The sequence below is a fragment of the Zalophus californianus genome, chromosome 10 (genome assembly GCF_009762305.2).
Source record: "Zalophus californianus isolate mZalCal1 chromosome 10, mZalCal1.pri.v2, whole genome shotgun sequence".
Taxonomy (NCBI): Eukaryota; Metazoa; Chordata; class Mammalia; order Carnivora; family Otariidae; genus Zalophus; species Zalophus californianus.
The window spans coordinates 57,919,349-57,947,170 of NC_045604.1; the positions used below are offsets into that span (position 1 = coordinate 57,919,349).

The 27,822-nt window shown below is 45.1% G+C and overlaps 1 protein-coding gene across 1 annotated transcript; it reads left to right on the forward strand.

Moving 5' to 3' along the window:
• Window positions 1-27,822, forward strand: DPT (dermatopontin). The gene is made up of 4 exons (XM_027609737.2): window positions 1-362; window positions 12,115-12,240; window positions 22,769-22,876; window positions 26,679-27,822. The coding sequence occupies exons 1-4, from the start codon at window positions 58-60 to the stop codon at window positions 26,743-26,745; spliced, it is 606 nt and encodes a 201-aa protein (XP_027465538.1). The 5' UTR covers window positions 1-57; the 3' UTR covers window positions 26,746-27,822.

Consider the following 27,822-nt stretch of genomic DNA (forward strand, 5'->3'; position numbering starts at 1 on the left):
ACAAAACGGTCAGCCCAGCAGACCTAGGGTGACAGTGTTTGCCAGAAGCCCAGCAGCATGGACCTCACTCTGCTCTGGGTGCTTCTGCCACTGGTCACCGTGGCCTGGGGCCAGTATGGAGACTACGGGTACCCGTACCAGCAGTACCACGACTACAGTGATGATGGGTGGGTGAATCTGAACCGGCAGGGCTTCAGCTACCAGTGTCCCCATGGGCAGGTGGTGGTGGCCGTAAGGAGCATCTTCAACAAGAAAGAAGGCTCGGACAGACAGTGGAATTACGCTTGCATGCCCACGCCACAGAACCTCGGGGAACCCACGGAGTGCTGGTGGGAGGAAATCAACAGAGCTGGAATGGAGTGGTAAGGGCAGCCTGCACTCTTGGGCGGGGGCCACGGCCATGACAGCACATTCGTCGCCCCCCGGGGGCCACTTGACCCCAGCCTCTAAAGACGGGGCCGGGAACTCATTCTCAGGGCAGGGGGCAGGGCTGGCTGCCCAGCAGCCTACATGACAGGACAGAAACCCAGGATGGGGAGCGCCCACGGCAGATGGGCTCCTCTGTGGTTTCGTTCCTTCCAGAAGCAGCCCTCCTCTCAATTTCGTCCAGGAACTACCGTGGGTCTGCAAAATGTTTACTAGCCTGCAAAAAGATCAGTACAGGAATTGAGAGTTTTTAAGACACTTTACAGTGTTGTGATGTCCAAATGGCATTTTCGTTTTGTAGTAATTTATTTTTACTATTTTGCAAAGGTATTGGTCCACAAGAGTTTGGGGACAATAAATGACTGGACCCTCACTGTGGACAGTTTGAGAAATGCAGATTTAAAACAAGTGGATGCGGGAGAGGGGACAAAGAAATTTAGGCAAAAAGAAGGGAAATGAAATACCTCTCTACTGCCCTGGTAAAATGTGCTCTCTTGGTTGTAGGAACCAAGGTCCTTCTCTCTGTCTGAATTTAAAGTGGGTTTCACTGCCAGAAAATAGTTTACTAAAGACTTTTAGGGAGAAATGCTGTTCTTACCTGACTGGGCTCTGCCACAATCAATGGCATGGAAATGGTCCAAGCCAGTGCTTGGCTGTGGGGTGTGACAGTCGTAGCCCCAGAGCTTGGTCAGGAGCCCATCCCAGTACTACTGCCTGTGAGACTGGCTATTCATGCAGCCTGGATGGGGGTCAGGACCCCTGGGGGGTGGTATGGGGGATGTGCGCTCTGGGGGAGGCAGGTCCAGCGAAGAAGAAGCCCAGCTGCCACTGGGCTTTCTGGAGAGCAGGACTCTGTGAGGGTTCCAGCAGCACGTGGTGGAGAGTGGGTTAGGGGCGGTCAAACTCTGGGGGACCATGCAATCAGCAGACTGAACCATGATGAGACCCTGGGAGGGAAAGACACTGACGCGTGTGTGCAGGAGCTGGGCAAGAGAGGGGACTTCTGCGTAGTCAAAACAACTGCCATTTATTGAGTACTTACCCTGAGGTAGCCTCATGCTGATGCTTTATATGGATTATCTCATTAAGGCTTAAAACAAATCTATAAGTCATTTTATAGGTAGACAAACTGTGGTCTGGACACCCAAGTGTTTCCTCAGCCCAAAAGCGGTAAAGGCAAGATTTGGATCTCGTGAGTCTTAACTCCAAAGTGTATGTGCTTGGCCACAGTGATGAGCTTCTCGAGAGCCTGCTGCCCCCGCCTGATGTGGGCCATCGGCCCAGCCAGGGGCCGGGACTGGACTCAGGGAAGTGGTTCATCCTGGGAGGATGGGATCTGCAAGGTCATAGTGGAAGCCGAGCCCGGGAGGTTTGGGGACCAGCTTGGTTACTGTGACTGAGGAGGGACTCAGCCCGTGGAAGGAATGGGAGTGGGTCAAATAAGCAGCTGCAGGTGGGGCCCTTTACTGGGCCTCCCTTGTCTACCCCACTGCCTCTGGTGAGAAGATTTAATTATTCAAAACTCCTTCTGAAAGGTGACCAACTCAGAGTCCAGCCTTACCTCAAAGATCCCCTTAGCCAGGCCCATTGCCTGGCATGGAGCACAGCACCACCTTAGTCCACCCATCTAGGGGGCCGTTATATGGGTGGGGCCCCTTTTTAAAGCCATATAGTAAAACAACACTCAGAGATGATTTCTTAACCCCAAAGGAAGAGCCCTGGGCTCGGAGTCAGAAGGCCTGGATTCGGACCCAGCTTCTAAAGACCACGTGACCTTGCCCCAGGGGTTCAACTCTCTAGGCTCCCACCTCATCTGGAAAATGAGTGGTCACACTACATGATCTCAGAAGAATCCGCAACTCCAATACCGCATGCTCTGTTTGGCCTTGAAAATGCATTTGGATTTTTCTTGCATTCTGTTGATCCTTGTGTTTATCCCTGCTAGGGAGAGAAGGCAAATGATGTTTAGTTTTAAACTTGCCAACTTGCATCTGGTTTGTCATTAACTCCCAGACTGTTTGAAGCAAAGCAAAAGAGGAAGGGAGTGGACATGCGATGGTTTTGTTTGGCCAATGGGAGTCCAGTAAGAGGCTGATGGGCAAGATCACTCTTCCACCCTCTTCCTCCACATTTTGGGCTGTGCTGACTCAAACGATTTTCCTTCTCCTCTCCACCCCCTGTTGCCTCCTACTCTGCTAATCACAGAGTGAAAAATGCACAAACATGAAAAACAGTTACTTTATGGTAAAACTCAACTGCCCCAGGTCTGATACCAATTACCCCAGAAACACTTTTTTAGATGATTATTGCTTTGAGTTTAGACTTCAGTCCCAGTGAAAAATCTGGAAGGAAAGAATTTGCTCATAGGCTGAGTGAGGGGCAGTTAGACTTCCCCAGGGGCTGCAAGCTTGTAATCTGCTCTGGGGGAAGAGCTGTGGACGGTTTTGTGAATTTGGCTGCCTCATATAAGTGAATCAGCTTGCAGGTTTATTTTAAGAGGGAGGAGGAGTCTAAAACACAGATTTGACAATGATACATAGGACCTACTAAAGACACAGGCTAACTGAAGCACAGATTTAAAAGGTGCTCCACGGGGCGCCTGGGTGGCTCAGTCTGTTAAGCGTCGGACTCTTGGCTTCAGCTCAGGTCATGATCTCGGGGTGCTGCGATCAAGCCCCGCATTGGGCTCTGCGCTCAGCACAGAGTCTGCTTCAGATTCTCTCCCTCTCCATCCTGCTCACTCTCTCTCAAATAAAGAAATAAAATCTTTAAAAATAAATCAATAAAATAAAAGATGTTCCAAGCATGGGCTGGGTGGCCTGTAACACTGCTGTTCGCTATGGTTTCTCTGTAGAAAACCACCTCTTCGGGTGCCATATTCTGGAGTGTGCAAGCTGACTCCCCTATTGATGACCACCAGGAGGCTTTCCCTGAGTCCCAAGAGTGGCACTTTGCCATTTCAGGGCACGCCTCGGTTGTTCTCAGGGAATCTCTAACTCGATGTGGCACAGGCTAGAGGACAGGTGGGTCCTCTGTGGAGCAAAATGGAAGCTGGAATTTGCTAGTGAGGCTGAGCTGTCATGTGGTAGATGGAGCTCTGGTCTTAAAACCAGGAAATCTTGATTCACAGCTCCTGTTTCTATCATCTCTTAGCCCTGTGGTCCTGAGCATTTGATTCCTCATTCCCGAAAAAAGGAGGGTGCAGCACCCGCCTCACCATAGGGGGTGTCACTGTGTGTGTGCAGGAGAAATGTATAGAGGGGGGACTCTAAATCTCAATGTAAAGAAATGTCTGGCACATCACAGGTGGTCAATAAAGGTTTAATGAATCTGGAATTGGATGAGGCTGGTATTGGGGCAAGCCAGATTTACATGGAGCCTGAATTCAAAGGAACAGCATTCTGTTTTGTTGTTACCTGCTTCCCTAACCTCCCCTGGCGAGGGCCCTGGGTTTCAAAGGATCTCAGGAAGGTGTTTTCAAATGGCAGCTTCTCTTAGAGCTGACAATTTAAATTTATGAATTCACAAAAGACCAGTCATGCGACGGAGAAGAGGAGAAAGGAAAACTGTCCCAAGAGCTGTGTTAGCATTAAGGTCAATCTGAAGCTGAGAATAGAGGGCAGAAACCCAGTTTGCCATAATCTGACTCTACTGGAGAGCAGGGCTCTGTGTCATACAGAGCAATCCCCTTGATTCATGGTTCTAAGCACTCAGGACACACAGCGCCCCCCTCCTCTGAGAGTCTTTTTCAGACCACCTTGTCTAAACCCAAGTTTCCCACCCTCTACTCCCCAACCTGCTTTATGTTTGCTGCGGTGCACCTGTCATTAGCTGATTTGTATTTGTATAGTGTTTGTCTCCTTCAAAACAAGCTTAACAAATGTAGGGACTTTGTCTTATTTGACGCTGCATAGGATATTCCCCAGGGCCTAGAATAATGTCGGTGCATGGTAGCACCACTAAATATGTATGCAAGACTAAATCAGACTAGTGAGTGCTTTGGGTAGTTCAAATCCCAGTCAGTGCCCCCCAACCCCGCGCCCCGCCACTCAACAAAGAAGCCTGCAGATTTTCCTGCAGGGGAAACCATTTTGTTCATATTTTTGGTTTTCAGGGTCCCATTACCTACAATATAGGGCCCAGCTTTATTGTTCACCTCTCATTTTGGCTAGCTGCATTTGCTGCCCTGCAGGATGGTCTTCTGAGACTTCCTGAAGTTCTCTAAAACATGCACAGAGGATGTTGGACACACTTACGTCAGGATGAATTCTTAATTAGATTTCCATCCCACTACCCCCCAAATCTTACTATCCCAATAAGCTTTCAAAAATGCAACAGTGAGCTCTTTATCTCAAAAGCCACATGGGCCAAATGCCACATGGTATTCTGGTTTGGATCTTGGAACAAGAAAAGGTCATTAGTAAGAAAACATGAAATCCAAACAAAGTCTGGAGTTTAGGGTTGTACCAGTGATAATTCCTTAGCGTTGATCAAGGAACCAGAGTTCTGAAAGATAAGATCAGGGGAACAACTCTTCTGTGAATCTAAAATCACTTCAAACTAAAATGATTTTTAAAAGTAAGGATGCTGGCTAGTAGAGTACATACTTGTAGTTTAAAAGGCAAACAGCAACAGAATCAAAGAAGCTTAGCGCCAGGAGGGGCCTGGAGAAAAATCCACACCAATGTCCTTGCATCGTAGATGAGGAATGAAGGCCAAGAGAGTCAGCAATTGAAGAACCCATGAGATAGGTGCATTCCATGTAGGTGCTATTACCCTACGCCTAATTTCTGCGGTGCTTGGTAGTTTATAAGCATTCCCCATTTATATGTTCCTTTGCTCATTCATTCACTACCAAATGCTTTTGATCACAAATTGTGCCAGACTCCAAGATCATGAAGCTGAATGCCATATGGTCTATGCCCTTGAGTTACTTGCAGTCTAATCTTATTTGATCTTCATGGTGCTGCTGGGAGACAGGCACTACTATTTCTCTGTTTTACAGATGAGGGACTGTAGCTCAGAGCATTGGGAGACTTGCCCGCTGGGAGCTGGTGAGCAGTAGAGGGCAGGGCCCAAGCCAGACATTCTGATGCCCCAGTGCTGGCCGATGTGAAATGTTGGTGTCGTTTCTGTTCTTGGATAAAGCTGGGCTGAAGAAGATATCACATCCACGTAAGAGTGACTTCTGAGGGCAAGAAGGCAAGTGTGGGAGAAGGGCTATGGCAGCTCCAGGATTCTTGCCAACTCTCCATCAAGGTCACTCTTCTTCTAAGTACTAGGAATCAGGTGTCTGGGGGAACTTGAGTTTTGCAAAAACGGCTCTTGGCCGTGCTGATAAGATTGGCAAAGTTTCACTAATCCCGGTAGGGGATTTTCTTCTGTGGGGGTTACCGGCCAGACATAATCTTCCCAATAAATAAGGATTTCCACAGAGTTAGGATATCTTCCTCTGTGCGTGTGCGTGTGCACCGTGTGTGTGTGTTTCTTCAAGTTATCTTGAAGTAATGGAAAGATAACTTTTGCAGTCAAACAGGGCAATTCTCAAAATGCCACCCCACTAATGCTCATGGAAGTTATGTCAACCTTCTGAGCCCCAGTTTCTACCTCTACAAAGACAGAAGTGTAGTGAGAAGTAAATGAGATAATATATAGGCATTATATATTATATAAGCATTCTCTCATTCTCTCATTCCTTGAAAGAATCACATAACATCTCTAAACCCAAGTTTCCTTATGTGTCACACTCTGGTGGTGGCGAGAACTGGTTATGCGAGCCCATTTCATGACATTGTTTTGATGACCGAAATAATGAGCCCGGGTTAGAGTGCTGAGCACAACACCTGGCATGCCGTTAAGTCCCTGACAAAGGTTACTTATTTTTACTCTTATGACTAGCCTGTAGAAACTGAAACTCAAAGAGATACATATCACACAGTCCATTTTAAAGCTGGAGCTCAAATATAAATTGCTACATTACAAAGGCCCCTGATGTATGTGTACCACTTTGTTTGGGGAACATATAATTCAGTTATGATCTATAAATATCTAAGCGTACGTTATGAGTGTCTTGAATATCAGTCACATTTTCAGATAGACAGGGAGGCAGCGTTAGATCTCTGGGTTAACAAATATTGTGATAATTGATGTTCGTGGGTTCCTGTGGCTGAGGCTGAGATCCCTCCGTGACCTGGATTTGCTCTCAGGCCATAACTGATCTCAAGACATTACTACGTCACACAAGATAATCCGGATCTTCTCAGACACCTTTGGGATAGTCTCTACTGCTTGTATTTTTCCAAAATGGGGCAGGAGTTGGTATTTTGGGGAGAATTTGTTTTTCTCTCTCTGTCCCGCTGTTTTTTGTTGTTGTTTTTCTAATCCAGAGAAGCTATTCGGCAGGCCATTTGTGCGTCACCATCTGGAAACCTGGTAGACAGGCAGGCAGACTTGAAACCAGACGCAGAGAAGACAGAACTCTTCCTCAGTTGCGGGCAGGCAGAGAAGAGACTGCATTCAGTGCAGCGCTCTTCAAACAGATTGTTCACGTCCCCAGCTGAGTGGCAGAAGGCCCAGCGCTCAATAGCGCAGCACTTACCTCCGGAAACTCTGCACTATCGCACCTTGCCCCCAAACTGGGTTTGTCTCTGCCTCTTGCCACTTCCCTGGCCCAATGTCCCCACCCGGTCTCTTGCTTCTCTTCTCTGACTGGAGGGCCAGTCTACTTCTTCTCTCCAATCCCTTGTATTGCCATAGCCTTGGCTAACTGGTATAGCCCTCTGGAAAGAATTCTAGACCAAGCATCGTACCAGGCAGAGAGTAGGTTCTGATGAGGATTTGTTAGAAGATTTAAGGAACATTCTAAAACCCTGTGCTCTATGTTATAAATGCCTTAGAGCAACTCAAAGGATTAATCTGGGGAAAAGAGAATTAACAGGACTCAAAGCTTTATTCTAAAATAAAGAATCTCTCTTGGTGGAACTTAAGCCCTCATCAAGCTGGATTGGGGGAAAAAATGGGGGGGGGGGAGTAATGGAGGCTGTGTCACATGGTCTCCGCAATCCAGAGAGCTCTTATTCCATCTCTGCTGTGTGGTTGGGGACTGGCTAACAGGCCTGGAGCACCTTGCATGTCTGTGGAACTGGGAGGAAAGAGACCAGAACAACCAGCCCACCCATTTGATGTGACTATGAAAGCTTGACCAAGATGGCGCTGCTTTACCCTGTTCTACACCAGGCCCATCGCCATAAGTTTGAACTTTTTATAAGTTTGGGCCAAAACCAGTAAAGACTGGAAGGAAGCACTAAAACTCCACAGAAGGGTTCACCAACAAGACCAGACATATGCACACCTTCCAGTCCCCGCCTCCATCACTTGGTCTGACCAAGAGCCCTGGACCCAGTAAAGACTACAGGAGACAGAGAGAAAGCCTGGCCAGAGAATGGACCAGAAGCAGAAGACAGTCTTCGACCAATCCTTTGTGCTCCCTGATAGCTCATGTACAGTTTTGGCCTCAGAAAAATGCATTTGGATCCTGCTCTTCCTGGTTCCATCTTGGCCAAGAGTGACAGGCTCCACACAGTGTGGTAATGACACGGTGGGGACAGAACTTGGGTCTGCTGCTTCCTCAACAACAGCTCTTCGTCTGCACCCCGTCGCTTCTTTGTTTTACTGCTGCAGACACAGGAGGTTTTCTGTCTTTGCTCTCTGGGGGATGGTCCCAAGATAAGCCACTTTCAAAAGGCCACCCTCCCAGAGAAGGTCCCTGAATATTTGTCAGGGAAGGGATAACTAACTGCCTTGTGATTTGCCTTCTAGAAAGTTTCTTCTATTAGGTGGAGCAGGGCCAACAATGATCCAGTTTGTGAAACAAAATTGAGCCTTCAGCCTTCAAAGGGATGGTGAGAAAGAAAGTCTGCCTTCTGAAATGGGGAGTAGACAACTTCTGAAGCAGGGCACCCAAGGACTCAGATTCCAAGGGGACGTTCTCAGGGAGTCCGTGCCCACGGCTCCGCTGGGGTCCTGTCACAATCCACCCAGAAGCCTGCAGTCTTGGGTCCATACTCTTCTGCGGGCCCATTCAGGAGCATCGAGCTGGTGCTGAGAAGTGGAGCAGAGCCTTCGGTGTGTCTTTTCATCACCAGCCACTTTTTAAAAATTGAGTTTGAATCCCATCAGTGATGCCAGCCCTCTCCTGCTTCCCCATGCCCCTCGTGTTCACAGCTGCCCTCACCCCTCTTCTCTCCTGCCTGCTCCCATGTTTGTGATCCTGCAGATGTGGCCAAATGTCTAAGTGAGTCTCGCCAAATAAGGTGCTTTTACAAAAAGTTGATCGAAAGGGACAAGAATGGAGGGGAGGAAGGCCCAAAGCTCTGCTCATTTCACACCCTCAGCCGGAGCAGGCTTGGTTCCTGAGGGAAAAGGTGGATGTGGGGAGATCATCACTCACTCCAGATCCTGGAAACTTCTGGGGGGGAGTGTCAGGGCCCTTTCTGGATCTGAGTGATGGGCTCTTCAATGTCAACTCTGCCTCTGGTGTTGGAGGACGCCTGACCAGTCATCCGTTCATTCGTTCTTCTGTTAAACATCTGCTAGACCCACCTTTTCAGGCCCCATGGGGAATTCAAACTGAAGATTGAGTGATCTTTTCCCTTAAGGACTTTACCATCCACTCAAGTATCTATGCTACGAAGTGGGTGTGTGTCACAACTAAGACAGCCAACCTCCGTGAGCTTGGTTTTAGGGAAACAGCAGCTCAGGGAATACACTGGAGTCCACCAGCTTTGCTCTGACTGGAGACTAGGGAGCCAAGGCAGCTTTGGCCAAGTACATTCACAATTGTCGAGTGGACAAAATGAAAGTATGATGACAATAATAAAGAATTTATTAAGCACCAGAATATATATGCATTGTCTTATTTGGTCTTCACAATAACTTAAATAAGTATGTGCTATAATGATGCCCATTTTACAAATGAGAAAACTGAGGCCAATAGAGAGTATGAAGCCTGCCCAAGGTGACACAGCCAGTCCAGCAGCACAGTCCATGCTCTTAGCCATTCTGCTCTACTGATCCCTACATGAGTGTGAAAATGTACCCCAACAAAAATCCAATTCTGGATTTCATTGTGTTGGCCACATGCACTGCCAAACTCCAGTGCATGCTTGCTCTACCAAAACGGGATGACCATGGGACAGAAGCTGGAAGAGAACTCTGCTTGGTTTTCTAATCGTCACAGGGCAGCATTATCTGAGGTGGTGTGTGAGGGAGTGACACATACACTTCCCATACAGGATCGTGGGGCAGGCTGCCTGGCTGACAGCTGGCAGATAATTCATGGAACTTGGATTTCCTTCAGAACTGGTACTCCATGGAACAGGCCAGCTTATCTTGCTACACGTATTTTTACTTAAGGGAACTTACCACCCTGAGAACACTGTCCCCTGTGGTGATCCGAGTGCACAGAACAAACCCAAACAATTGGAACAACAACCACGGGGAAACTGCAAACTGGCTTGGTTTTGAAAGGGCTGTTTTAGAGGAAGCCAGAATTGTCATGATGGTAAGAAGGAAGATCACAGAAACTTCATTTACAACTTTTAGTGCTTTCTCTTGAAAAGCTCTCACTCACACTGCTAGAGTTAGGATATAATAGACTATCTTGGACTATCCACTGTCCTGGACCCAAACACTCCATTCCAATCACATTCCCAAATGTGCCAGATGTTTTCCAAAGTGGCACCACTCCTGGTGAGCTGTGAGCAGTGGTAGGGCAAAGAAGGCTAGTGCGTCAAGGGCATGGGTCTCAATGCACATTTTAATCTGCATTCCTGATCTTCCGTAACTCAGCTCTCTAGGGTCTGTCAGAACCTCTTACAAGTCCCAGGGACAGGCACCTCGGGCTAATACGGCTAATACGTGTGACTAGCCAAATACCAAGCCCATCCCTCAGTGCCCTCAGCTTGGAAGCATGGTGATTGATACAGAAGAATCGCCGGGTACAAGCTTGTTGAGTGGGTGAACAAATAAATACATGCATATTTGAGTGTAAGCATGCATGAATAAACAAATGAATAGTGAATGAATGAAAAGGACAGGTGCCTTCCGATCAGAGTCATGAAATATATTTAATACCTAGTTTCATCAGATCCACAAGAGCATTTCTGGCAATTACAAGGAAGCCACCGATGGTTTTATAGTTTGTGTGTCAGCAAGGTCCCTGTCACCTATCAGCACAGAGCACTTATTCTTACTTTATCTGTTATATTTCCTGGGAATTTATCTGTACTTGGAAAATGGGATTGTGTTCCAGAAGTTTTCAAGCCATGACACATAGGCAGCTGCCTGTTCCACTCACTCATGAGACGGAACATGATCAATGGCTGGGGAGGTGGGGGGAATATGCAGAGAACCTGATGGAGCTAAGGACTGGTTTTGGAAGGACTTATGAGAGACCCCCCCCACCCCGCATAAGGCCGGGTGGACAACAGCATCCTCATCATCCAGCAGAAAGTGGCAAGCTTTGGGCACTGGTGGGATTTGGGGCAGGGATGGGAGAAAGTAATACTGAAGGTGGGACAAAGGAAGAAATGATCATACTGTCCAAAGCCAATGCTTAGTTAGGAAGGCGCTGTGAAGATAAAAGGGGCTGACCCCCAGAGGCATCAGCAGCCCAGCTAAAAACAAAGAGTGACAATGCCCGTGGCCACAGGGAGGGTCTGTAGACCAGAGAGGAAGGGTCACCTTCTTTGAAGAATTAGAACAGAGCATCCAAGACAGAAAAAAGACCCCTACAGGGAATTTGAGGAGGTCGGTTGTCCCGTCACCACCCTGTAAGGAGCGCTTCCGTATGCCAGGAGCCACTGTGGGCACTAGGATAAATCCAAGCAAAACCCGCCCCGACCACGTAGAGCTTACAGTCAAGTGGGCAATAAGAAGATTCCTGGGTAAGTGGTGAGAACCTGGGGATGTGGTCCCAGCTTCCCAGCGGGTGCCCTGGACCAAGTGCCACGCCCACCTGGGCTTTGCGGGTACGTGGGGCTTGAGTGAATGAGTGCCCCGTGCAAATTCCCAGGGCTCTGCTCTTGAGCAAAAGAAATGTTGTTTGAAGTGAATCAAGTCATTGTGTTTCTCTTTGTCTTCTTTTTATTTTAAATTCAAGTAAAAGTGTATTCTCTTTTAAGTAGCATAAATAATACAATCTTGCATTTGTAAAAGTCTAGATGCCTCTACATCCATCCGTTTATGCTAGCTTCTAACTATAAATTCATAGAAGTCTACCAGGAGCTGAGCTTCCCAATTTCCTTCAGCTGAAATATTCTGAATCATTTGAATTTTAAAGGTGAGCATATGTTATTTCCAGAAATATAGCAAAGTCTTCATTATTTGCATTGAAACGGAAGAAACTAGGGCACCTGCATGGCCCAGTCAGTTAGGTGTCCGACTCTTGATTTCGGCTCAGGTCATGATCTCAGGGTCCTGGGTTTGAGCCCCGCATGGGGCTGAGTGCTGGGCATGGAACCTGCTTAAGATTCTCCCTCTCCCTCTGCCCCTCCCCCTCCTTCTCTAAGACAAGAGGCATAAATTGTCAGGAACCTAGGTCATTCAAAGCATGGCCTGGCTCAGGAGCTGTGGGAGCTGGGGTCTTGGGTGTCCTTGCCGTTAGTTCACTTGTTCTCTTCTCTCCAGGTACCAGACATGCTCCAACAACGGGCTGGTGGCAGGGTTCCAGAGCCGCTACTTTGAGTCCGTGCTGGATCGGGAATGGCAATTTTACTGCTGTCGCTACAGCAAGAGATGTCCGTATTCCTGCTGGTGAGCCTGGCAGCCAAAAGCAACGCCTCAAGACTCCTGGGGCTGGAGGGCAGCTTGGTGGGGGCGGGGTGCTCCGGTCCCCATTTCTGACTTCAGATGAGCCTGGGCTGTCACGAACAAGTTTGGAATGCAGCAGGCAGCAGATAGAAGGAAACGAATGTACAAAATTCATGAAAAGGCTAGAAGAATGTTCTCCCTGGGAGGGACCTCACAGTTCATCAGGCCAATGCATCTACACCCCTCTTTTGGCAGGAAGAAACAAACAGAACTATAGAACAAGGAAGTCCCTTGTCCAAAATTATGCAGCCATTTCGTGGGAGTTTCACCCCTAGAGCTGAGATCTACTGACTCCTGTTGCAGTACTCTTTCCCTCTATCACAATAACTTCTCGTCACATCCAAGGCTGTTAGACCTGTTTGGGAACCTATTTTTTCCTTGTCACCGGTCAGGGTAGCAAACATACTCTATAATTATAGACCAAAGAAAGAGGCTAGTGTTTTCTAGATCAATTTGTAATTCCAGTTTGTATAATTTTGCTCTTTCCTGCTCCCTGGGCTGATACCAAATATCCCCTGACCTAGCTTTCAAATTGACTGGGAGAATGTGTATATATTTATTTACCCAGATAACTTCCAATGGGTGTTGACAACACAACTTGTCCCAAGTTCTTCAGTCTAAAAACAAGCCAGGCATTTCTGCCTTGGACAAAGGGATCCTAAGTGTCAACTTTTTTGAAGTGTTTGAAGTGTGGCTCACTCAAGGGATTTATCTCTCTGCAGTGTGGTGCTAGAAAGGACAGCCTTGTGGGTTATGCTTTCTTCTGCCACCAGACAGTATTATTTCACGGATGCCCAAGCAGGGCACCATGGCTCTCGGCATAGGCAACTCCAAAAGCTAAGAGTTTTCTGTTTAAAGTAATGATAAATAGTAAACTCAGAGCTCAAAGCCAGTAGCTGTAGGATAGAGCAGGGGCTTGCTCCAGCTCTCCAAAGCTGCCCTCGTAAAGCAGTTCTTACCCCACCACGGCAGGTGAGCAGGCATGGCTAGGGTGTTAGGACAGAACTGTGCTGTCTCTGGAATGCCACTTTCCTTCTCTTTGGGCCTCAAGTCCATCACTTAAAATGATGGCCAACTTTGCTGGGTCTCTGAGATTTTTGAAAATCTGATGGAAGCTAGAACTCTTGTCTTCAGGAAAAAGAAAATCCACTTCAGCGTATTTAGACAAAAGTTTACACAGAATTTCCAGGAGCCCTCAAACTCCTTGAAGGCCACGAAAAGATCTTTGAGGTTGTTTTGAGCCCTAAAAATTCCTTGACGCCAAAGGTGCTTTTGCAAAAGGCAATCCAGATGCCCAGAACTGACTTCCAAGACAGGGTGAAGGTCCTAAAGATGACTGGGACCACTGAGTGGGGAGAGAACGTAGGAGCCTGCCTTGCCACTGTGACCTGAGAAGCAGGGCTTTCCCCAATTTTCCTGTCCCCAGTCTGCTAACAGAAAGCCTCCCCCATGGTGAAATCTGTCTCCCTTGTTGAGAGGCATTAAAAGTCAGTTAAAATGTAAATAAATTATCTGAAAGAGCAACAAACTAATAGTTAATCCATTACCACATTAGCAAGACTTCCCCTTAGGCTCCAAAGGAAAACCTCAGGGCTGCTGTGGGGGGGATGCACAGCCTAAGGGCAGTGGGAGGACCAGGTGTCTGGGGACCCTAGCTTCTGGCCCTCATGGATGTGTTACAGCTCTTAGTGCACTCCATTTGCACTGGGTCTAGACTGGGAGCCTCTGGAGCATACAGGGAACTCATTGATCTTTGCATCCCCAGTGCCCAGTGTAATACTTGGAATGTGGTGTCTGCTTGATAATTATTGAATGAGTACTGGAATACATGATTCTGAAGGGCATGCAGAATAAGGTGAAGAGGTCCAGAAAATATAATTTACTTACTTACTCTAAAAGTTTGTTGTTGTTGTTTTTTTAACTCTGTTTTTAAATCCCACTCTCCCATCCTTGCCCTAGAATGTAAACTCTACACAAGCAAAGATCTCTATATTGATATATTACAAGCCCTTAACTAGTAACAAGCACTTATTAGGCACTCAATAACATTTGTTGAATGAATGAATAACTTTGGCCTACTTCCTAATTCTGCGAGGATAACATGAGATAGTATATGTCTGGTATTGCCACTGGCTATGATCACACAGGGCTGACCTGTCCCCTGCAGCCCTCCCAGCTCCAGGGTAGACCCAGCCTCCTCACTGAAAGGCCTTTCAAAGGCTGATTCTACCCAAGATCATCACAGTCAGGGGTGGGATCGCCCTGCAGGAAGCAGAACCAGTGGCTGGATCACAGAGTGCAGAGAAACAAGAGACGGTCCACTTGGACAGTCTACTAGGGGGCCACTGACTCATTGCCCCCCAGGCGGAAGAGGAGGGAGCCCATTCCATCACTGTGAGGACCAACTTCTCTGCCAAGACAGGTGGGAGAGTCTGCCCCTCTACTGGTCACGCAGTCACTGGCTGGTCACCTGGCTTCTGGCCAAACAGAGTAACAACAGGAAGTGGACTTAGGGCCCAAGGTTTTTGGTGACAAGGCAGGCAAGAAACGGAGTCTCACTCATTTTGGAGAAATTGCCTCACAGCAGAGGTGGGGATGAATGGAGGTAAGGGTGGGATGAAGGGGAAATAGCTCATCTTCCCAGAGTCCCTAGACTCTATGGAGTCTGTGATCTGCATCACTATCCCGAGCATTGTTGTTTGAAGTTTACCCTGTTTCTTTGAATGCTGAGACCCAAAAGACATCCAGAATTTTATGTCTCAAAATTCCACTGATTTTCTAATGATGCTCCAGATGTCCACTGGTCATTTGCAGGGTGGGTTCCAGGCTCCTCCTGCTCCCCACAAGCACTGGATGTCCTTCGGCTCACATACTTTAGAAATGACTTTTCAAGTTCTCTTAGATGCAGCCCACCAATTGCTAAGATGTTAAGAATTTAATGAACATGGAAATATATACGTAGGAACAAAGTCCTGAGGTTAGAGATGAGCATCTTTTCCTCAGTTACCCGAGACATTCAGAGCCCAGTGGCACAACTTACCCAGAGCCTTGGTCTGCAATGGCCTGCCTCGCCCTCCCCCCCGCCCACTCCACCACTGAGACATGTCATTAACAGTCAGCAGAACCCATGGGAGGAAAGAGGAGAGAATTACTCAGAAAGACACAACAAGTCAACTTGGAAGCAAGTCCCCTCTGAGGAAGACTTTGCTTAGCTGCATCTATTTCTGACTGCACGGTGTTAGAGCTGAGAGCCACTGTGGTTATCTAAGGAAATGGTATTTTTTCAAAGGGAAACTTGGAGAAGCAGCAGAATGAGATTGCAGTATGCACCATGGTATGCAGTGCATGACTCACTATCCCACTGCAGTGTCTAGACGTTTTAGTGGCATCTTTAAATTGCCTGAGTCATGACATTATATTATGTCTTTCTAAACTACATGAAACCTCTAGGGCAAAAATTAAGTCTCATTTCTTCAGCATCTCAGCGTACTGCCTGGCACAAAAGAGACCCTTAATAAATTTCTTGAATGAATGTTGCAGGCCCGTAGGAACAGTAACAGTGGTGAAACCTGACACTGATATGATGATGTTTTAGAGTTGAAAAGGATTCTTTCACAAGCATTATTTTGTTTGATCCTTCTAACAGCCCGTCAGAGTGAGAAGTTTTTTTCCCACAGCTTCCCACTGTGAAAACTGCTGATAACATTCCTATTTGAAGCCTTCCCTCATGTCACTTAAACTGGCTTGAATTACCTCCCAGGGAACTGGACACGTGTGGGTGGGGACATTTTTCTCTCCCACTTCGAAAGCCATTCTGTAGCACTGAGCCTGACCGTGTTTTGAACTAGCTAAATGGGCATCAATCATCTTTGTGTTTGCAAACATTTAAGGATTCAGAAATGGCACTGCTCTGGCAGGAAAACAATACAAATCATCCAACCAACTCCCAAATGAGTACGAGATTTATTTGTTTGGTGGGGACCAAGGTGCGGCTCTCACTTCAGACTGAGAAGTTTCTCGTTGGATATTACAGCCTCGCTGAACTCTGGCCAGAGAGTGAATTTCTGATAGATTCAAACATGCTGTCACTAAACAGTCCCCACTGGGTTGGATGCATATGTAAATTTTACACATATTTATTTATATATGAGAATTCACATTCTTAGACCAGTCGTCTACAAACCACAAACACATGTCACTGAAGAAGCTGCAACCCTTCAGAGCCTTTTTGTAATAACTCCCCAGTTTCCAAGCAGCTGCAGCTGCTGCATGCCCCACACCAGACTGTCCCCCACCGGCGTGCAGGGCTGGCCAGGCACAGGCTCTGGGTTCTGGGAACCGACGGTTTTGAATTGAGCATCGATTTCCTTTTCCATGGTTCTCCAGACCTGTGGCCTTTCATTACATTTATTACATATTATGTTTTGATGAAAAAAGAATGTTATTCCTCAGAATCAACATAGATGACATTTCAGTTTCCTCCCAACCAACCTTGAGATCTGATGACTCTTGCATATCACTTCCTCCACTGCCTATCTCCCCTCTCTCCCTGAAGCTCAAGTCCTACACCAGAGAATATTTTTCTTAATTCCTAGGTAGCTCTAGTTAACAACAACAAAATCAGCTAACTAGAACATTCTTCTCCTCTCTCCACCCCAAAACTCGATCAAAGCTAATCTGTAACTCCTCACCTCATGGCTCCGATTTTAATACAAGATGGGTGATGTTTGCATGACCAGTCCCCCATGATATCATGGCAGGGACAAGAATGATGTCATAGGCACCCCTACGGCTGTCTCTGTTGCCTCCCGTCCCTGGTCAGGTGTCACTCAGCACTGTGCCCAGAGGCTGGTAAGAAGGGCAGCTTCTATGATGGTTCCTCTGAGCAAGTTGGAAGCTGTTATTATAGAGATAAAGTCACCCACACTCCGTTTTAGCTACTTGCCTTTACTGGAATCTAGAGACAATCATTCATTCCTCCATTCATTAATATATTTAATCAGCCAGCCAATGTGAATGGATATAAAATAGGACAATTTATAGACTTTGATTCCGTTTGTTCCCTGTAATGATGATGGTGATACTTTAATTTATTGAGCACCTAGCATGTGCTCATGTGTTAGCTCATTCACTTCTCACACACAGAAAATATGGCACTTTCACACAGATGAGGGAAGTGAGGTGCAGAAGTTGTGACCCATTCAAAGTTCCAAACTCTGTTCAAACAGTTCTGTCTGCCTCCCAACTGCATGCTTCCACACGGTATTGAGCTCTCTCAATCCAGAGGAGAAAGTAAGACCCACACGGGTGAAGTATCAGGTAGCAACACAGTAGGCATCTGGGAGAAAACAAAGAAGAAAGGCGTTATTTCAGCTGGAACAGAGATGTTGGAGGTTGAGTTGTCCCCATCAGTGTTTAGGAGCAAGGTGACCATGACGTAATGTGGCTGATGAAAGCCAGTAGGGATGGAAACAAATGTGCTTGCTGAGCAGCCCTGGGCGTGGACAGTGAGCTAGAAACTTGGTTCCAAGAGAGCAATTTGGAAAATATTTAGAGGTTTTCTTCCTTCTAATTTAAGTCAGAGATATCTCTGGAAGTATGTTTTCCTCTGTGGTGATACATATTTGAACCATTTGAAATATAAATCTCCAAAATGCTGCAAGAAGACAGACATGAACATGCAAGGTTCTTTCTCATCCCCCCAGGGTCTAGGGTCTCTCCCGAGTGCAGAGAAGGGCACTTTGGTGGCCACAAGAGACCTGGTCATTCAGACCCACGGGGTCAGTTCCCCAGCTCTCTGGCGGGGGAAGCCAGGTGGCTGCTCCTTTGCAGGTGCTTTCCTTCATGCATAACTGCATTTGGGTCTTATCTTTCTCACCTTTGCAAAAATAATTCAAACAGGTTCTGATGCAGCTCCTATTGGGGATGCCAGGCCATTAGCAAATTAGCCTAACCTGAAATATGCTCATTCCTGCTAGCTTCCTTGGAAAAGCAGTATGCAAGAGGATCAATCATGAACAAATTCTGTTTATTTAAGAACTTCTCACTGCTTTGCCTGTCCGAGAGGGACATACTCCTTGTAGCTGGTAGTAGAATGCGAGCCAACCTCAACACATCAATTCTACGAAGGCTGAATTTCTCGTCCATGCCACTGTGAACTAGATTGTTAAGATTTATATGCTGCCAGGTACCACTGACCCCTTAAGGAGCTCACCAGATTGGTCAGCATCATGAAACAAGATGCTTTTATGGGATCCTGGGGGTTTTTGTTGTTGTTTTGTTTTGGGGGGGAGGAATCCTGTTGTTTTTTTTTAATCAATGCTACATACGTGGTGCTGATAAGTAACAGGACATTAGAATAGGATATTTAAAATAAGGTGCTGATTGGGAAGTGGAGAAAATAGGGGCAAAACAGAATTAGAGGTTGGGTTGACCAGAAGAAGCTTCTCAAAAATGTTATTTGAACATGGATTGCTCACCAAAGAATGGGTCAGAAAACATCCTCAGTTTATACTTGTTTAGAGAAAAGCTGAAGCTTCCTCAGGCACCCCCATTCTGGTTTGTTAACGTGTAAATGATGGATGTTCTTCCAATTCCTACAGTAGGGAGGCTGTGGGGTGTGCTTCTCTGGTGTCCCATGAAGCAGAATAAGGTGGAGGATGTGACCCTAGCTGACTGTAATCCAGTTGTCCTCACTGGCAGCAGATCAGGCATGTGGCAGACAGATCCTGCTGCTGTGAAATTTGACTCTAGGTTTAACTGCCCCTTAATCACTAATAGAGGTGGATTTTTTTAAAAGATTTTATTTATTTATTTGAGAGAGAGAGCATGAGAGATAGAGAGAACTAGAGGGAAGAGGGTCAGAGGGAGAAGCAGACTCCCTGCCGAGCAGGGAGCCCGATGTGGGGCTCGATCCCAGGACTCCAGGATCATGACCTGAGCCGAAGGCAGTCGCTTAACCAACTGAGCCACCCAGGCACCCTAGAGGTGGATTTTGATGCCATTTTACACTGAGTTGCTCTCTTCTGAGGAATAGATTTAACACCCCTTCTTTCAACTATTAAGACTGGTCTTCAATCAAACTTCTGACAACAAGTAAAACTGGACTCTTTATCCAACTAAATTGTATCTCTACTCCCTTCTTTAAAATGGGTGTGAGAACATATATTTGGGCTGGCTCTGTCCCATTTTCACAGCATAGGAGCTAGGTCATCTCTCAGCGGCAGGCAGCTCCGATTCTGATAACAGACCGCTCAGCTGCCATGTTTTGATTCTAGTCGGATCTGTTGATAATTTCAGTGCATTAAGAATCTTAGATGAGAATATCTTCTATCAGTCTTAAAAATCACTTCAGTTTGATTGGGTTGTTTTCAGCTCCTAAGATTTATTTACTTTTCTTCCATCTCATTCAACCCCATCTAAGATGTTGTGCAAGTGGTTCTACATTATCAAGTTCCTGCTAAGCTTTTCTCAAGCTCTTTTCAAGTTCTCTGTCTGTCTTGTCTTGCCTGCAGTTGGCAGAGAAAATATTATGGGGTGAGAAAGTGTACCCCAATAGTCACTCATCCAGAAGTGATAGGAGGAACACACACACACCACACACACACACACACACACACACACACACACACACACACACACACACACACACACACACAAGTTCTTTGGAAAAGGGTATGTAAGGATCCCAAAAGAAGAGCTTCAGTTATATACCCATTTCAGTGTTTTGAATAAAGGCGCCTTACTGACTGACCCTTCCCTTCATCTTACCAAGCTGAAGGCTTGTTCAATTGTTGTAATTGGTCTAAGAATGTATGACAATGCTTAGTACGAAGTATACTTTGCCAAAAAGCTGCCTGGAGTGACCTAGTAATTCACAAGGAAGCTGGAACCACACAGAACTCTTCCCCACCCGCCCTCAGGAAGCCCAATGCCACCGCTTATGAAACCCTGATTTTCTTTTATTTTCTCTCTTAAACCCTGATTTTCTACTTCCTTGTAGCCTCCTTTAATTTCTTGACAAGTCCCTATGCCCTGTCTCGGTGTCTAGCTGACCGTTTAAATTCTGCTTTTTCTCAGAGGTGCTATTACTGGGGCTTTCATTTATTGAGAACTTTTGTGTGTGCATGATGTTGTCAAGAACTGAATGGAGGCATATCTATCTGGCTCTAAAACTCAGAATCTTAGATCATATTGAAACAGCAGTCCCCTCTATATATGGTCTTTGCGAGGTTCACTTTCTACTAATGATTTGGGCCATTTTCCTCTTTGTTTTTAGTTTCATAAAGTAGGCATAATTTCTGTCAATATCCAAATTCCTTCCCTGGTCCCCTTAATCCAAGGTTCTGTAAGATAGGCTAAACTTATCTCACAGTTTTGTAACAAAACAACAACAACCAAAAATCAAGTAAAACAAAAACCCAGCTGAGACCAAGTTGGAAATGTACCAATGAGCATGCACCACACCTTCTCTAGGGCAATCTAGAAATCTACTGAATAGCAGTAACCCCCAGAGAGGCTTCCAGACAAACTGTCCAGTTAATCGGGGGGCCAGTATCTGATCACTGCCAAAAATGAAGCAATAGAGAATGCCAGTTAAAGTATTGGATAAATTATTCCCCTTTGAAGCTTAAAACTTCATGCTTTTTTTTTTTAATGCAAGCTTCTCTTTTCCACTTTATTCCAAATTTCTTTAACTAACCAAGTAATCTGACATCAAATCAGCAAAAACTTAAAAAATAAATATCTAGGCTGGTTATTTCCAAATAATTTTGGCAATTATATTCAGTTTAGTGCAGTATTGCCATATGTAGATTCTGCCTTAGAACATATCAAAATGTTTGGCAATTAGCTTTTATACATTGAATCCCAAGAGTGCTTCCAAGTTCTGGAAAATATTTTGTATTCCATGAAGTAAGGAAAACACCTCCTACCCTATGTCTTTTAATCCTAATTTGCATTATTCACATTTCCCACCAATGCCTCTTCTTTGGATAAACTTTAGTCTAGCACTTGTTAGAATCTTCAGGGATCACAAATCAATGGGATCCAAGTGAGGCCCTATTAAGTCCATTTATGAGTCATTTAACACTTTTATTAGAAAGAAGAAGTCCTTGTTCTGGGTCTCTTTAGAAGCACAAAATAGATTTCTGAATTAGCAGAGCCTTATTTCCCTTCATGAATACATTAAGTGAAAACACATATAACCCAATCTGGGTTGGGCTTGACATCCTAATAAAGCATAATTATGTATTGGGAAAAGTCTCAGAACAAGGACAGCTATAAAATGTGAAGAAACAATTGTAAGCCTAGAGAATGGGCTTTCAGGGCTCTAGCTAACTCCATGTTATCCTGAGCTAACCATTGATCTTGCTGCATCTAAGCACTGAGATCCTCCTAGGAGACTTCCAGTTTATAAATCAGTCTTTTTAAGATTTCATGACAATCCTTGCAATATTAAGTCTACATCGCGGAACATCTTTCTGTCATCAACAGATATACAACAACAACATACAATGACCTGGTGAACCCAAATCAGTTGAAATTACTGATGCTCGATAACTGCCTTGGAGATACAGATAAAGACTTTGACAGACCCATATCACACTGAAAGGACTGTTTTGGTCCCAAAGATCCCCTTATGAGAACCAAGAGATTCTAGATTTATTCCAGGCGGACCACAGCAAACCTAGAGAGATGCCTGGAATTGACTTAATATTAAAGGGGACCTACCATTTACACGTCACACACATCGGTACTAGTCTCAAGGACAGATCTATAAGGTAACTTTCATTCTTCTGTAGACCGGCAAACTAAGATTAAGTGACTCTCCCAAGGCCATTTATTTATTCAACAAATACTACGTAGCAGGAACTATTTCAGGTGCCACAAAACAATGGTGGGCAAGGAAAAGGGGAATTTTGTGGGGATTAAATATCACTTTAATATTTTTCATACATTTTAATCATGACTCAGTAAAAAATACATATTAAACTGTCACACCATATATGCATCATAAATACACATATACAGTATATTTGAAACAAAGTTTTTACACACATACACAAGAACTTATCTTTAGTGTGTGCTCTGATATTTTCTACTCTACTTTTTCTTTTTTAAAGCTCATTTGGTAAGAACCAATTAAATTGATTTCATGATCCACTAATAATCACAATCCATAGTTTGGAAACATGATTCCAGCAGACTTAAATGGCATGGACTAATACTGATATTAATTAATATTTCCTCAAGGCCTGGGGAGTTAGCTACATCTTTTTCAGTGTGTAGTTTAATGACAAGAAGAAAGGAGAAGCCAGAGGAAGCCACCCATCTTTTCATAGCCTGAAATGGTTTGGTGGAGGCCATCTAACTCTGGCTTGCGTTTCCCGTGAAGTTCAAATGCCATCTCTTCTTTGTAATAATAGTGTGTTTGATCTTTTTTCTCTAAACTTTTATTCTTCCTGCATAGGCTGACCACAGAATATCCAGGCCACTATGGGGAAGAAATGGACATGATTTCCTACAATTACGACTACTATATGCGAGGAGCAACCACCACTTTCTCTGCAGTGGAAAGGTGAGACTTCCCAGGGGCTAGGAGCTAAAGGAGCCAGGGATCAGCTCTGAGCAAGTACCATGTCAGCAGGAATTTATATCCGGGATTTTCCCTACTTTATTTCTTTTTTTTTTATGTTATGTTAATCACCATACATTACAGCATTAGTTTTTGATGTAGTGTCCCTACTTTATTTCTACTTGGTCTAGAATTCACTGAGAGTTTCCTGGGTGGTGAAAGGCCATGGGAATGGAGCTATTCTCATAAACCCATTTCATGGAATAGCTCACCCTTGGAGATGAGGATGGGCTCCAGGCCACTCAGAGCAGAAGAGCCTCAGCTTGGTCTCCCGTGATGTTCTAAGCTCTGTCCTTCACTCGATTTCAAAGAGCACTTTTTCTGACCTAATGTTAGGAGGAGAGGGCAAAAATGGTTGAAGGAGTATCCACTGTCAAATTGGACCCCCACGGATGCCGATGCTGGTCTCTAGATGACCCCCATCTTGGGTTGCAGGGAGGAAGAGAAGAGAAGGGGAAGGGACTCCACCATACTTAGAAAGGAAAGGGGAGGATTTATATAACCTGAAGGCAAAACAAACTTCTTCCATCTCCTTTCCTAATAAGCTCCCCAATCATATCCCAAACATTCAAAACAAAACAATAAGAACATGAGAACTCTTCTCCCAACTAGTATAGACAGAGGTGTCGATAAATTCAGGTATTTTCAGTCAGGTGATAATCACTTTACACAGCACCTGAATTCCTGAAAAGTCACCAATAAACGTTTTGCAAACAGAACAAAAGTTACATTAACTCCTTAAATAATGGACTATGATGAATGTGTGACTTATCTTTCAGGGATATTTATGTTTTCAAGTGAAATGACATCTCACCTAACCAAAGTAACATGACCCAGAATTTAAAAAAAACAAAAACAGGGCCGCCCTGGGTGGCTCAGTCGTTAAACGTCTGCCTTCAGCTCAGGTCATGATCCCAGGGTCCTGGGATCAAGCCCCACATTGGGCTCCCTGCTCCATGGGAAGCCTGCTTCTCCCTCTCCCTTTCCTCTGTTTGTGTTCCCTCTCTCTGTGTGTCCCTCTCTGTCAAATAAATAAATAAAATCTTAAAAAACAAACAAACAATAGAACAAACATTAAATAGCTCTGAAAAGGCACACTACATGGTGCAGGCTCCACAAAGACCTTTATATTTATTCCTAAGAGAGCCCCTCATGTCTCACACATTAATCATTTTTATTTTAGATCCATTTTTAAGTAGCTTAGTTATCTATTTGCTAGAAGCAGAAAACTAAAATTTGAACAGGGAAAATAATACATAAAATGAAACTCTTCACCAGTGAGAATAGCTAAATGACATAACACACACACAAAATATATTTAAGAAAAGGAAAGACTTAAGAACTCAAAACCATGGGAGCCTGGAGATAATTAGCAAGTGTGTCACCCCCAAGGGCAGACTGGAAAACAGTGCAGTAGGGCGTTCAAATTCTTAATGATGTCTCCATGTCAATAAGAAAATCAGTTCTGTATTGCCTGGTTAAGAAGGCAAGAAGGAATATAATAAAGGATACCATCCAAAATTATATATATATATATATATATATATATACATATATATGCATATATATAATCAGATATTTTCACTGCATACATATCAAAATATCCAATTCCTAGTGGCTTGAAATTTTTCAGTTATGTAGATTAACCCAGAACCTTGGAAAACTGAGCTATCATGTCATGCATTTGTTTAAAATGAACATGCCCTTGTGATTTTGCTGTTGTCACTAACATTCGGTGGCTTAAAGATCCACAGCATGTGTTCCTTCAGCTCTGCTGAAAGATGCTAAGGCCACCGCCTCGGAGAAAATAGCATCAGTGCAGGACCTACTGGGCAGGGACTTTCCTTCCATATGCAAATCAGAGGGGGTTCCTCCTGGAACGGAGTTGCTCAGCCTGAGCATCGGGGACAGGCAAGTTCTCCGTTGCAGGAGGCTGTCCTGTCATGCCAGATGTTTAGCGGCATCCTTGGCTCCAGTCACTAGATGGCAGTAGTAACCTCCCCTCCCCCATAGTTGTAACAAATAAAATCCCCCTGGGGAGCAAAGTGTCCCTGCTTGAGAACCACTGTCCTGGAAAGAAATCAAAGACTGAGCCTGATTGAGTCCCTTGGTTCTCTTAGGACCAAGTTTAAAATTTGCTCAGCATCAATTAACAGTCTCTTGAAAGAGTAGTGTGAATGCCTGGCTTAAGAGCCTACTTATCAGTCTGTTGGTATACAGATAAGTAAGACTTGCCTACAGTAATGAAATTCATCTGATAAACATGCACGCCACCGATTTGCTAATCTCCATCTAAAGGAAGCCTTGTCCTCTGTTGACAGCTGTAGGAATAAATACTAAGACGTAGTTGGACACCAAGACTCTCAGGACTTGTACCAGGAGACCCTCTTCCTAATCATTGCAAACAAATGACTTGGAGCAGCAGACTCAGAACTACAAAGCCTGACTTAGGCTGACCAGCATGTCCCCTAGCTGCTGGCAAGAGGTATCTCCTAGAACTAAGTGGGGTCAGTCCCACGTTCCAGATCAGAGGCTGGATGGAGACCTTCTAGGTATTGGTTGTTGTTTAAGATAAACCAACCTAGGAAGAAGCCTTGCAGGTTGAAAGGGAGAAGGGTAATTCAAAGATTAACTTACCCAGCTGTGCTTTGGAAGGATTTGCATGATCATATATGGAATGACTCTTTATTTTTGCCCTTTGTTGGGACTTTGCAAATGATGTGACAGCCATGTCCTCTGATGGGGTTATGGGCAAGTAGTTATGGGGATATTGTAGTATAAGACAAAGAGCAAGATTTCAGTTCAACACACTTGGAATCTGAAGTTGTCACCTCATTATCTTAAAGAAGGTCACATGTTTCTCTGAGTCTGCTTCTCCACCCAAATCATGAATCATGGTGAAGATTAAATGGTGTACAGAGGTATCTAGGAGATACCTCTGTACACGGTTGCAATGCTTGATATACTGAACTCACTCAGAGCACAGTGGTTACGATCAACATATCGCCATTAAACGATGTTACACTGGAAGAACACCATGCAGAGTAGGCACTCAATAAATTTTTGTTCAGTGGGTGAACAAAGAACAATGGCTTCCCCTTAGCAAAGAATATTCATTGAAATGTATCTACACCACATTTTCCAAGACTGAGCAATTCTATGTACTTTCATACACGTGCCTGACCTCTAGAACAAACATGCAATTCGATTTCTGTTGGCCGGCATTTTCTTTTTCACTTTAGGGGCTTTTAGAGTTGTCTCCTTTCACTTCATTTCCCTATAATAGTGTTTTCTGGAGGGCTACACATCATGTATAGTATGGAGCCTGGAACATGGTAAGTTCTCAGTAAAAGAATAAATGAGCAAATGGGTGGCCTATTTAAGAGAAAATTCTTTACAATGGAATGGAGACAATGTCAAATAAATGCTTTTATTCCAAGCTGTTAACCTATTTGTCCTTGAGGTACTCAGGGTAGTGCCAGCTGACCCTGAGTGACCAATAGGATCTCCACATAGCGAGGTACCTAATCAGTCACCTGCAAGGTGCCACCTGCACTGATGGAGGAGGGGTTCTAGGACTCCTGACTTCACAGATGATTTCCTGTTGGTTTTCCAGAGACCTCCTACAGAACAAAGTGAGATCAGGTGCCCCTTGTGTTCCTAAGTTCTCCAGAGGTTGTTCATTGCTTTTCCTTCAGCAGCGATTTTTCTCACTGGCATTGGCTTTCTGACTCTCTCCCCACAGGGATCGCCAGTGGAAGTTCATAATGTGCCGGATGACTGACTATGACTGTGAATTTGCAAATGCTTAGATCTGCCACTTACCAAATCTAGGTGAGGGGAAGGGGGCCAGGAGACCTGAGGATGTCCACAGACATCAACATCAGCTGGAGCTCCGATGTGGTTTCTGTTGCTCTTTTCTTCTCCCTGAGCTGGTTAGTGGCTATAGCACCAGCTTTCTGGGCCTTTCTGACTAGTATCACACTTATAATAAAATCCACAATGAAATCGTGTTCTCACTTTCAACATGTTCCATAGCAACTGTTTTATATGACTGACAATGGCTTTCTTGCACCCTGCATAGACAGTGTGCATGCTCACAGCCAGAAAAAAAAGCCTGGTTCCCAGAGCACCTGTCACAGCTTTTGCTACCAAGTGAGCTACAGGCAGGGCTGGGGCTGAGCAATATCTGTGAAGAGGTTCAGTGCAGTTGTGTGAACGGCAGAAACTGAAGAAAGTGGCAATCAATGAAGGTTCTTAGCAGGTCAGTGTGTTCGAATGAAACCAGGGGTCCTCACCAAGCCTTGAAGGGATATGTGCCCACTCTCCCCCACCACATCAGCCATGCTTGTCTGGAAGTCCAAAGTGCAGAGTTCTGTGCTCCAGGAGGGAGGAGACAGGGAGGTAAAATGGAGGAATAAAAGAGTCTGGGCAGAGCTGAAAACCTTAGCATTGGAAGAATTTCCTGAGTTGAAGGAAGATTGTAGGCATACCCAGTAATGACAACGATGCAGAACTCAGAGAAACCTATGCAAATCTGGCTCAAGTCAGACGGGAACAAGGAAGAAGACAGAGAGCATGGGACTCGTGTTAGGAACTTAGAGGGAAAGAAAGAGTGGCCAGATTGCTTTGGGCATAGAAAGGGCAGTTTGAGTCACTGGCACCTGGAGCTGTGTCCAGGACTCCCAGGAAGGCTAGCATATGCCTGCAGCCATGGGACTTACTGGCAAACTCACCTGGGAAAGGCTGCCCTGAGACTCCACTTCCCTTCTATTGATAGTTCAGGGGTGTTTTTTGCAGAGGTAACACTATCTTTCCTCCTGTGATGTCTCTGTCCCCAGCCCTTTGTACTCTCTTCATCATAAAAGGAATAAAAATGTTAACATTCA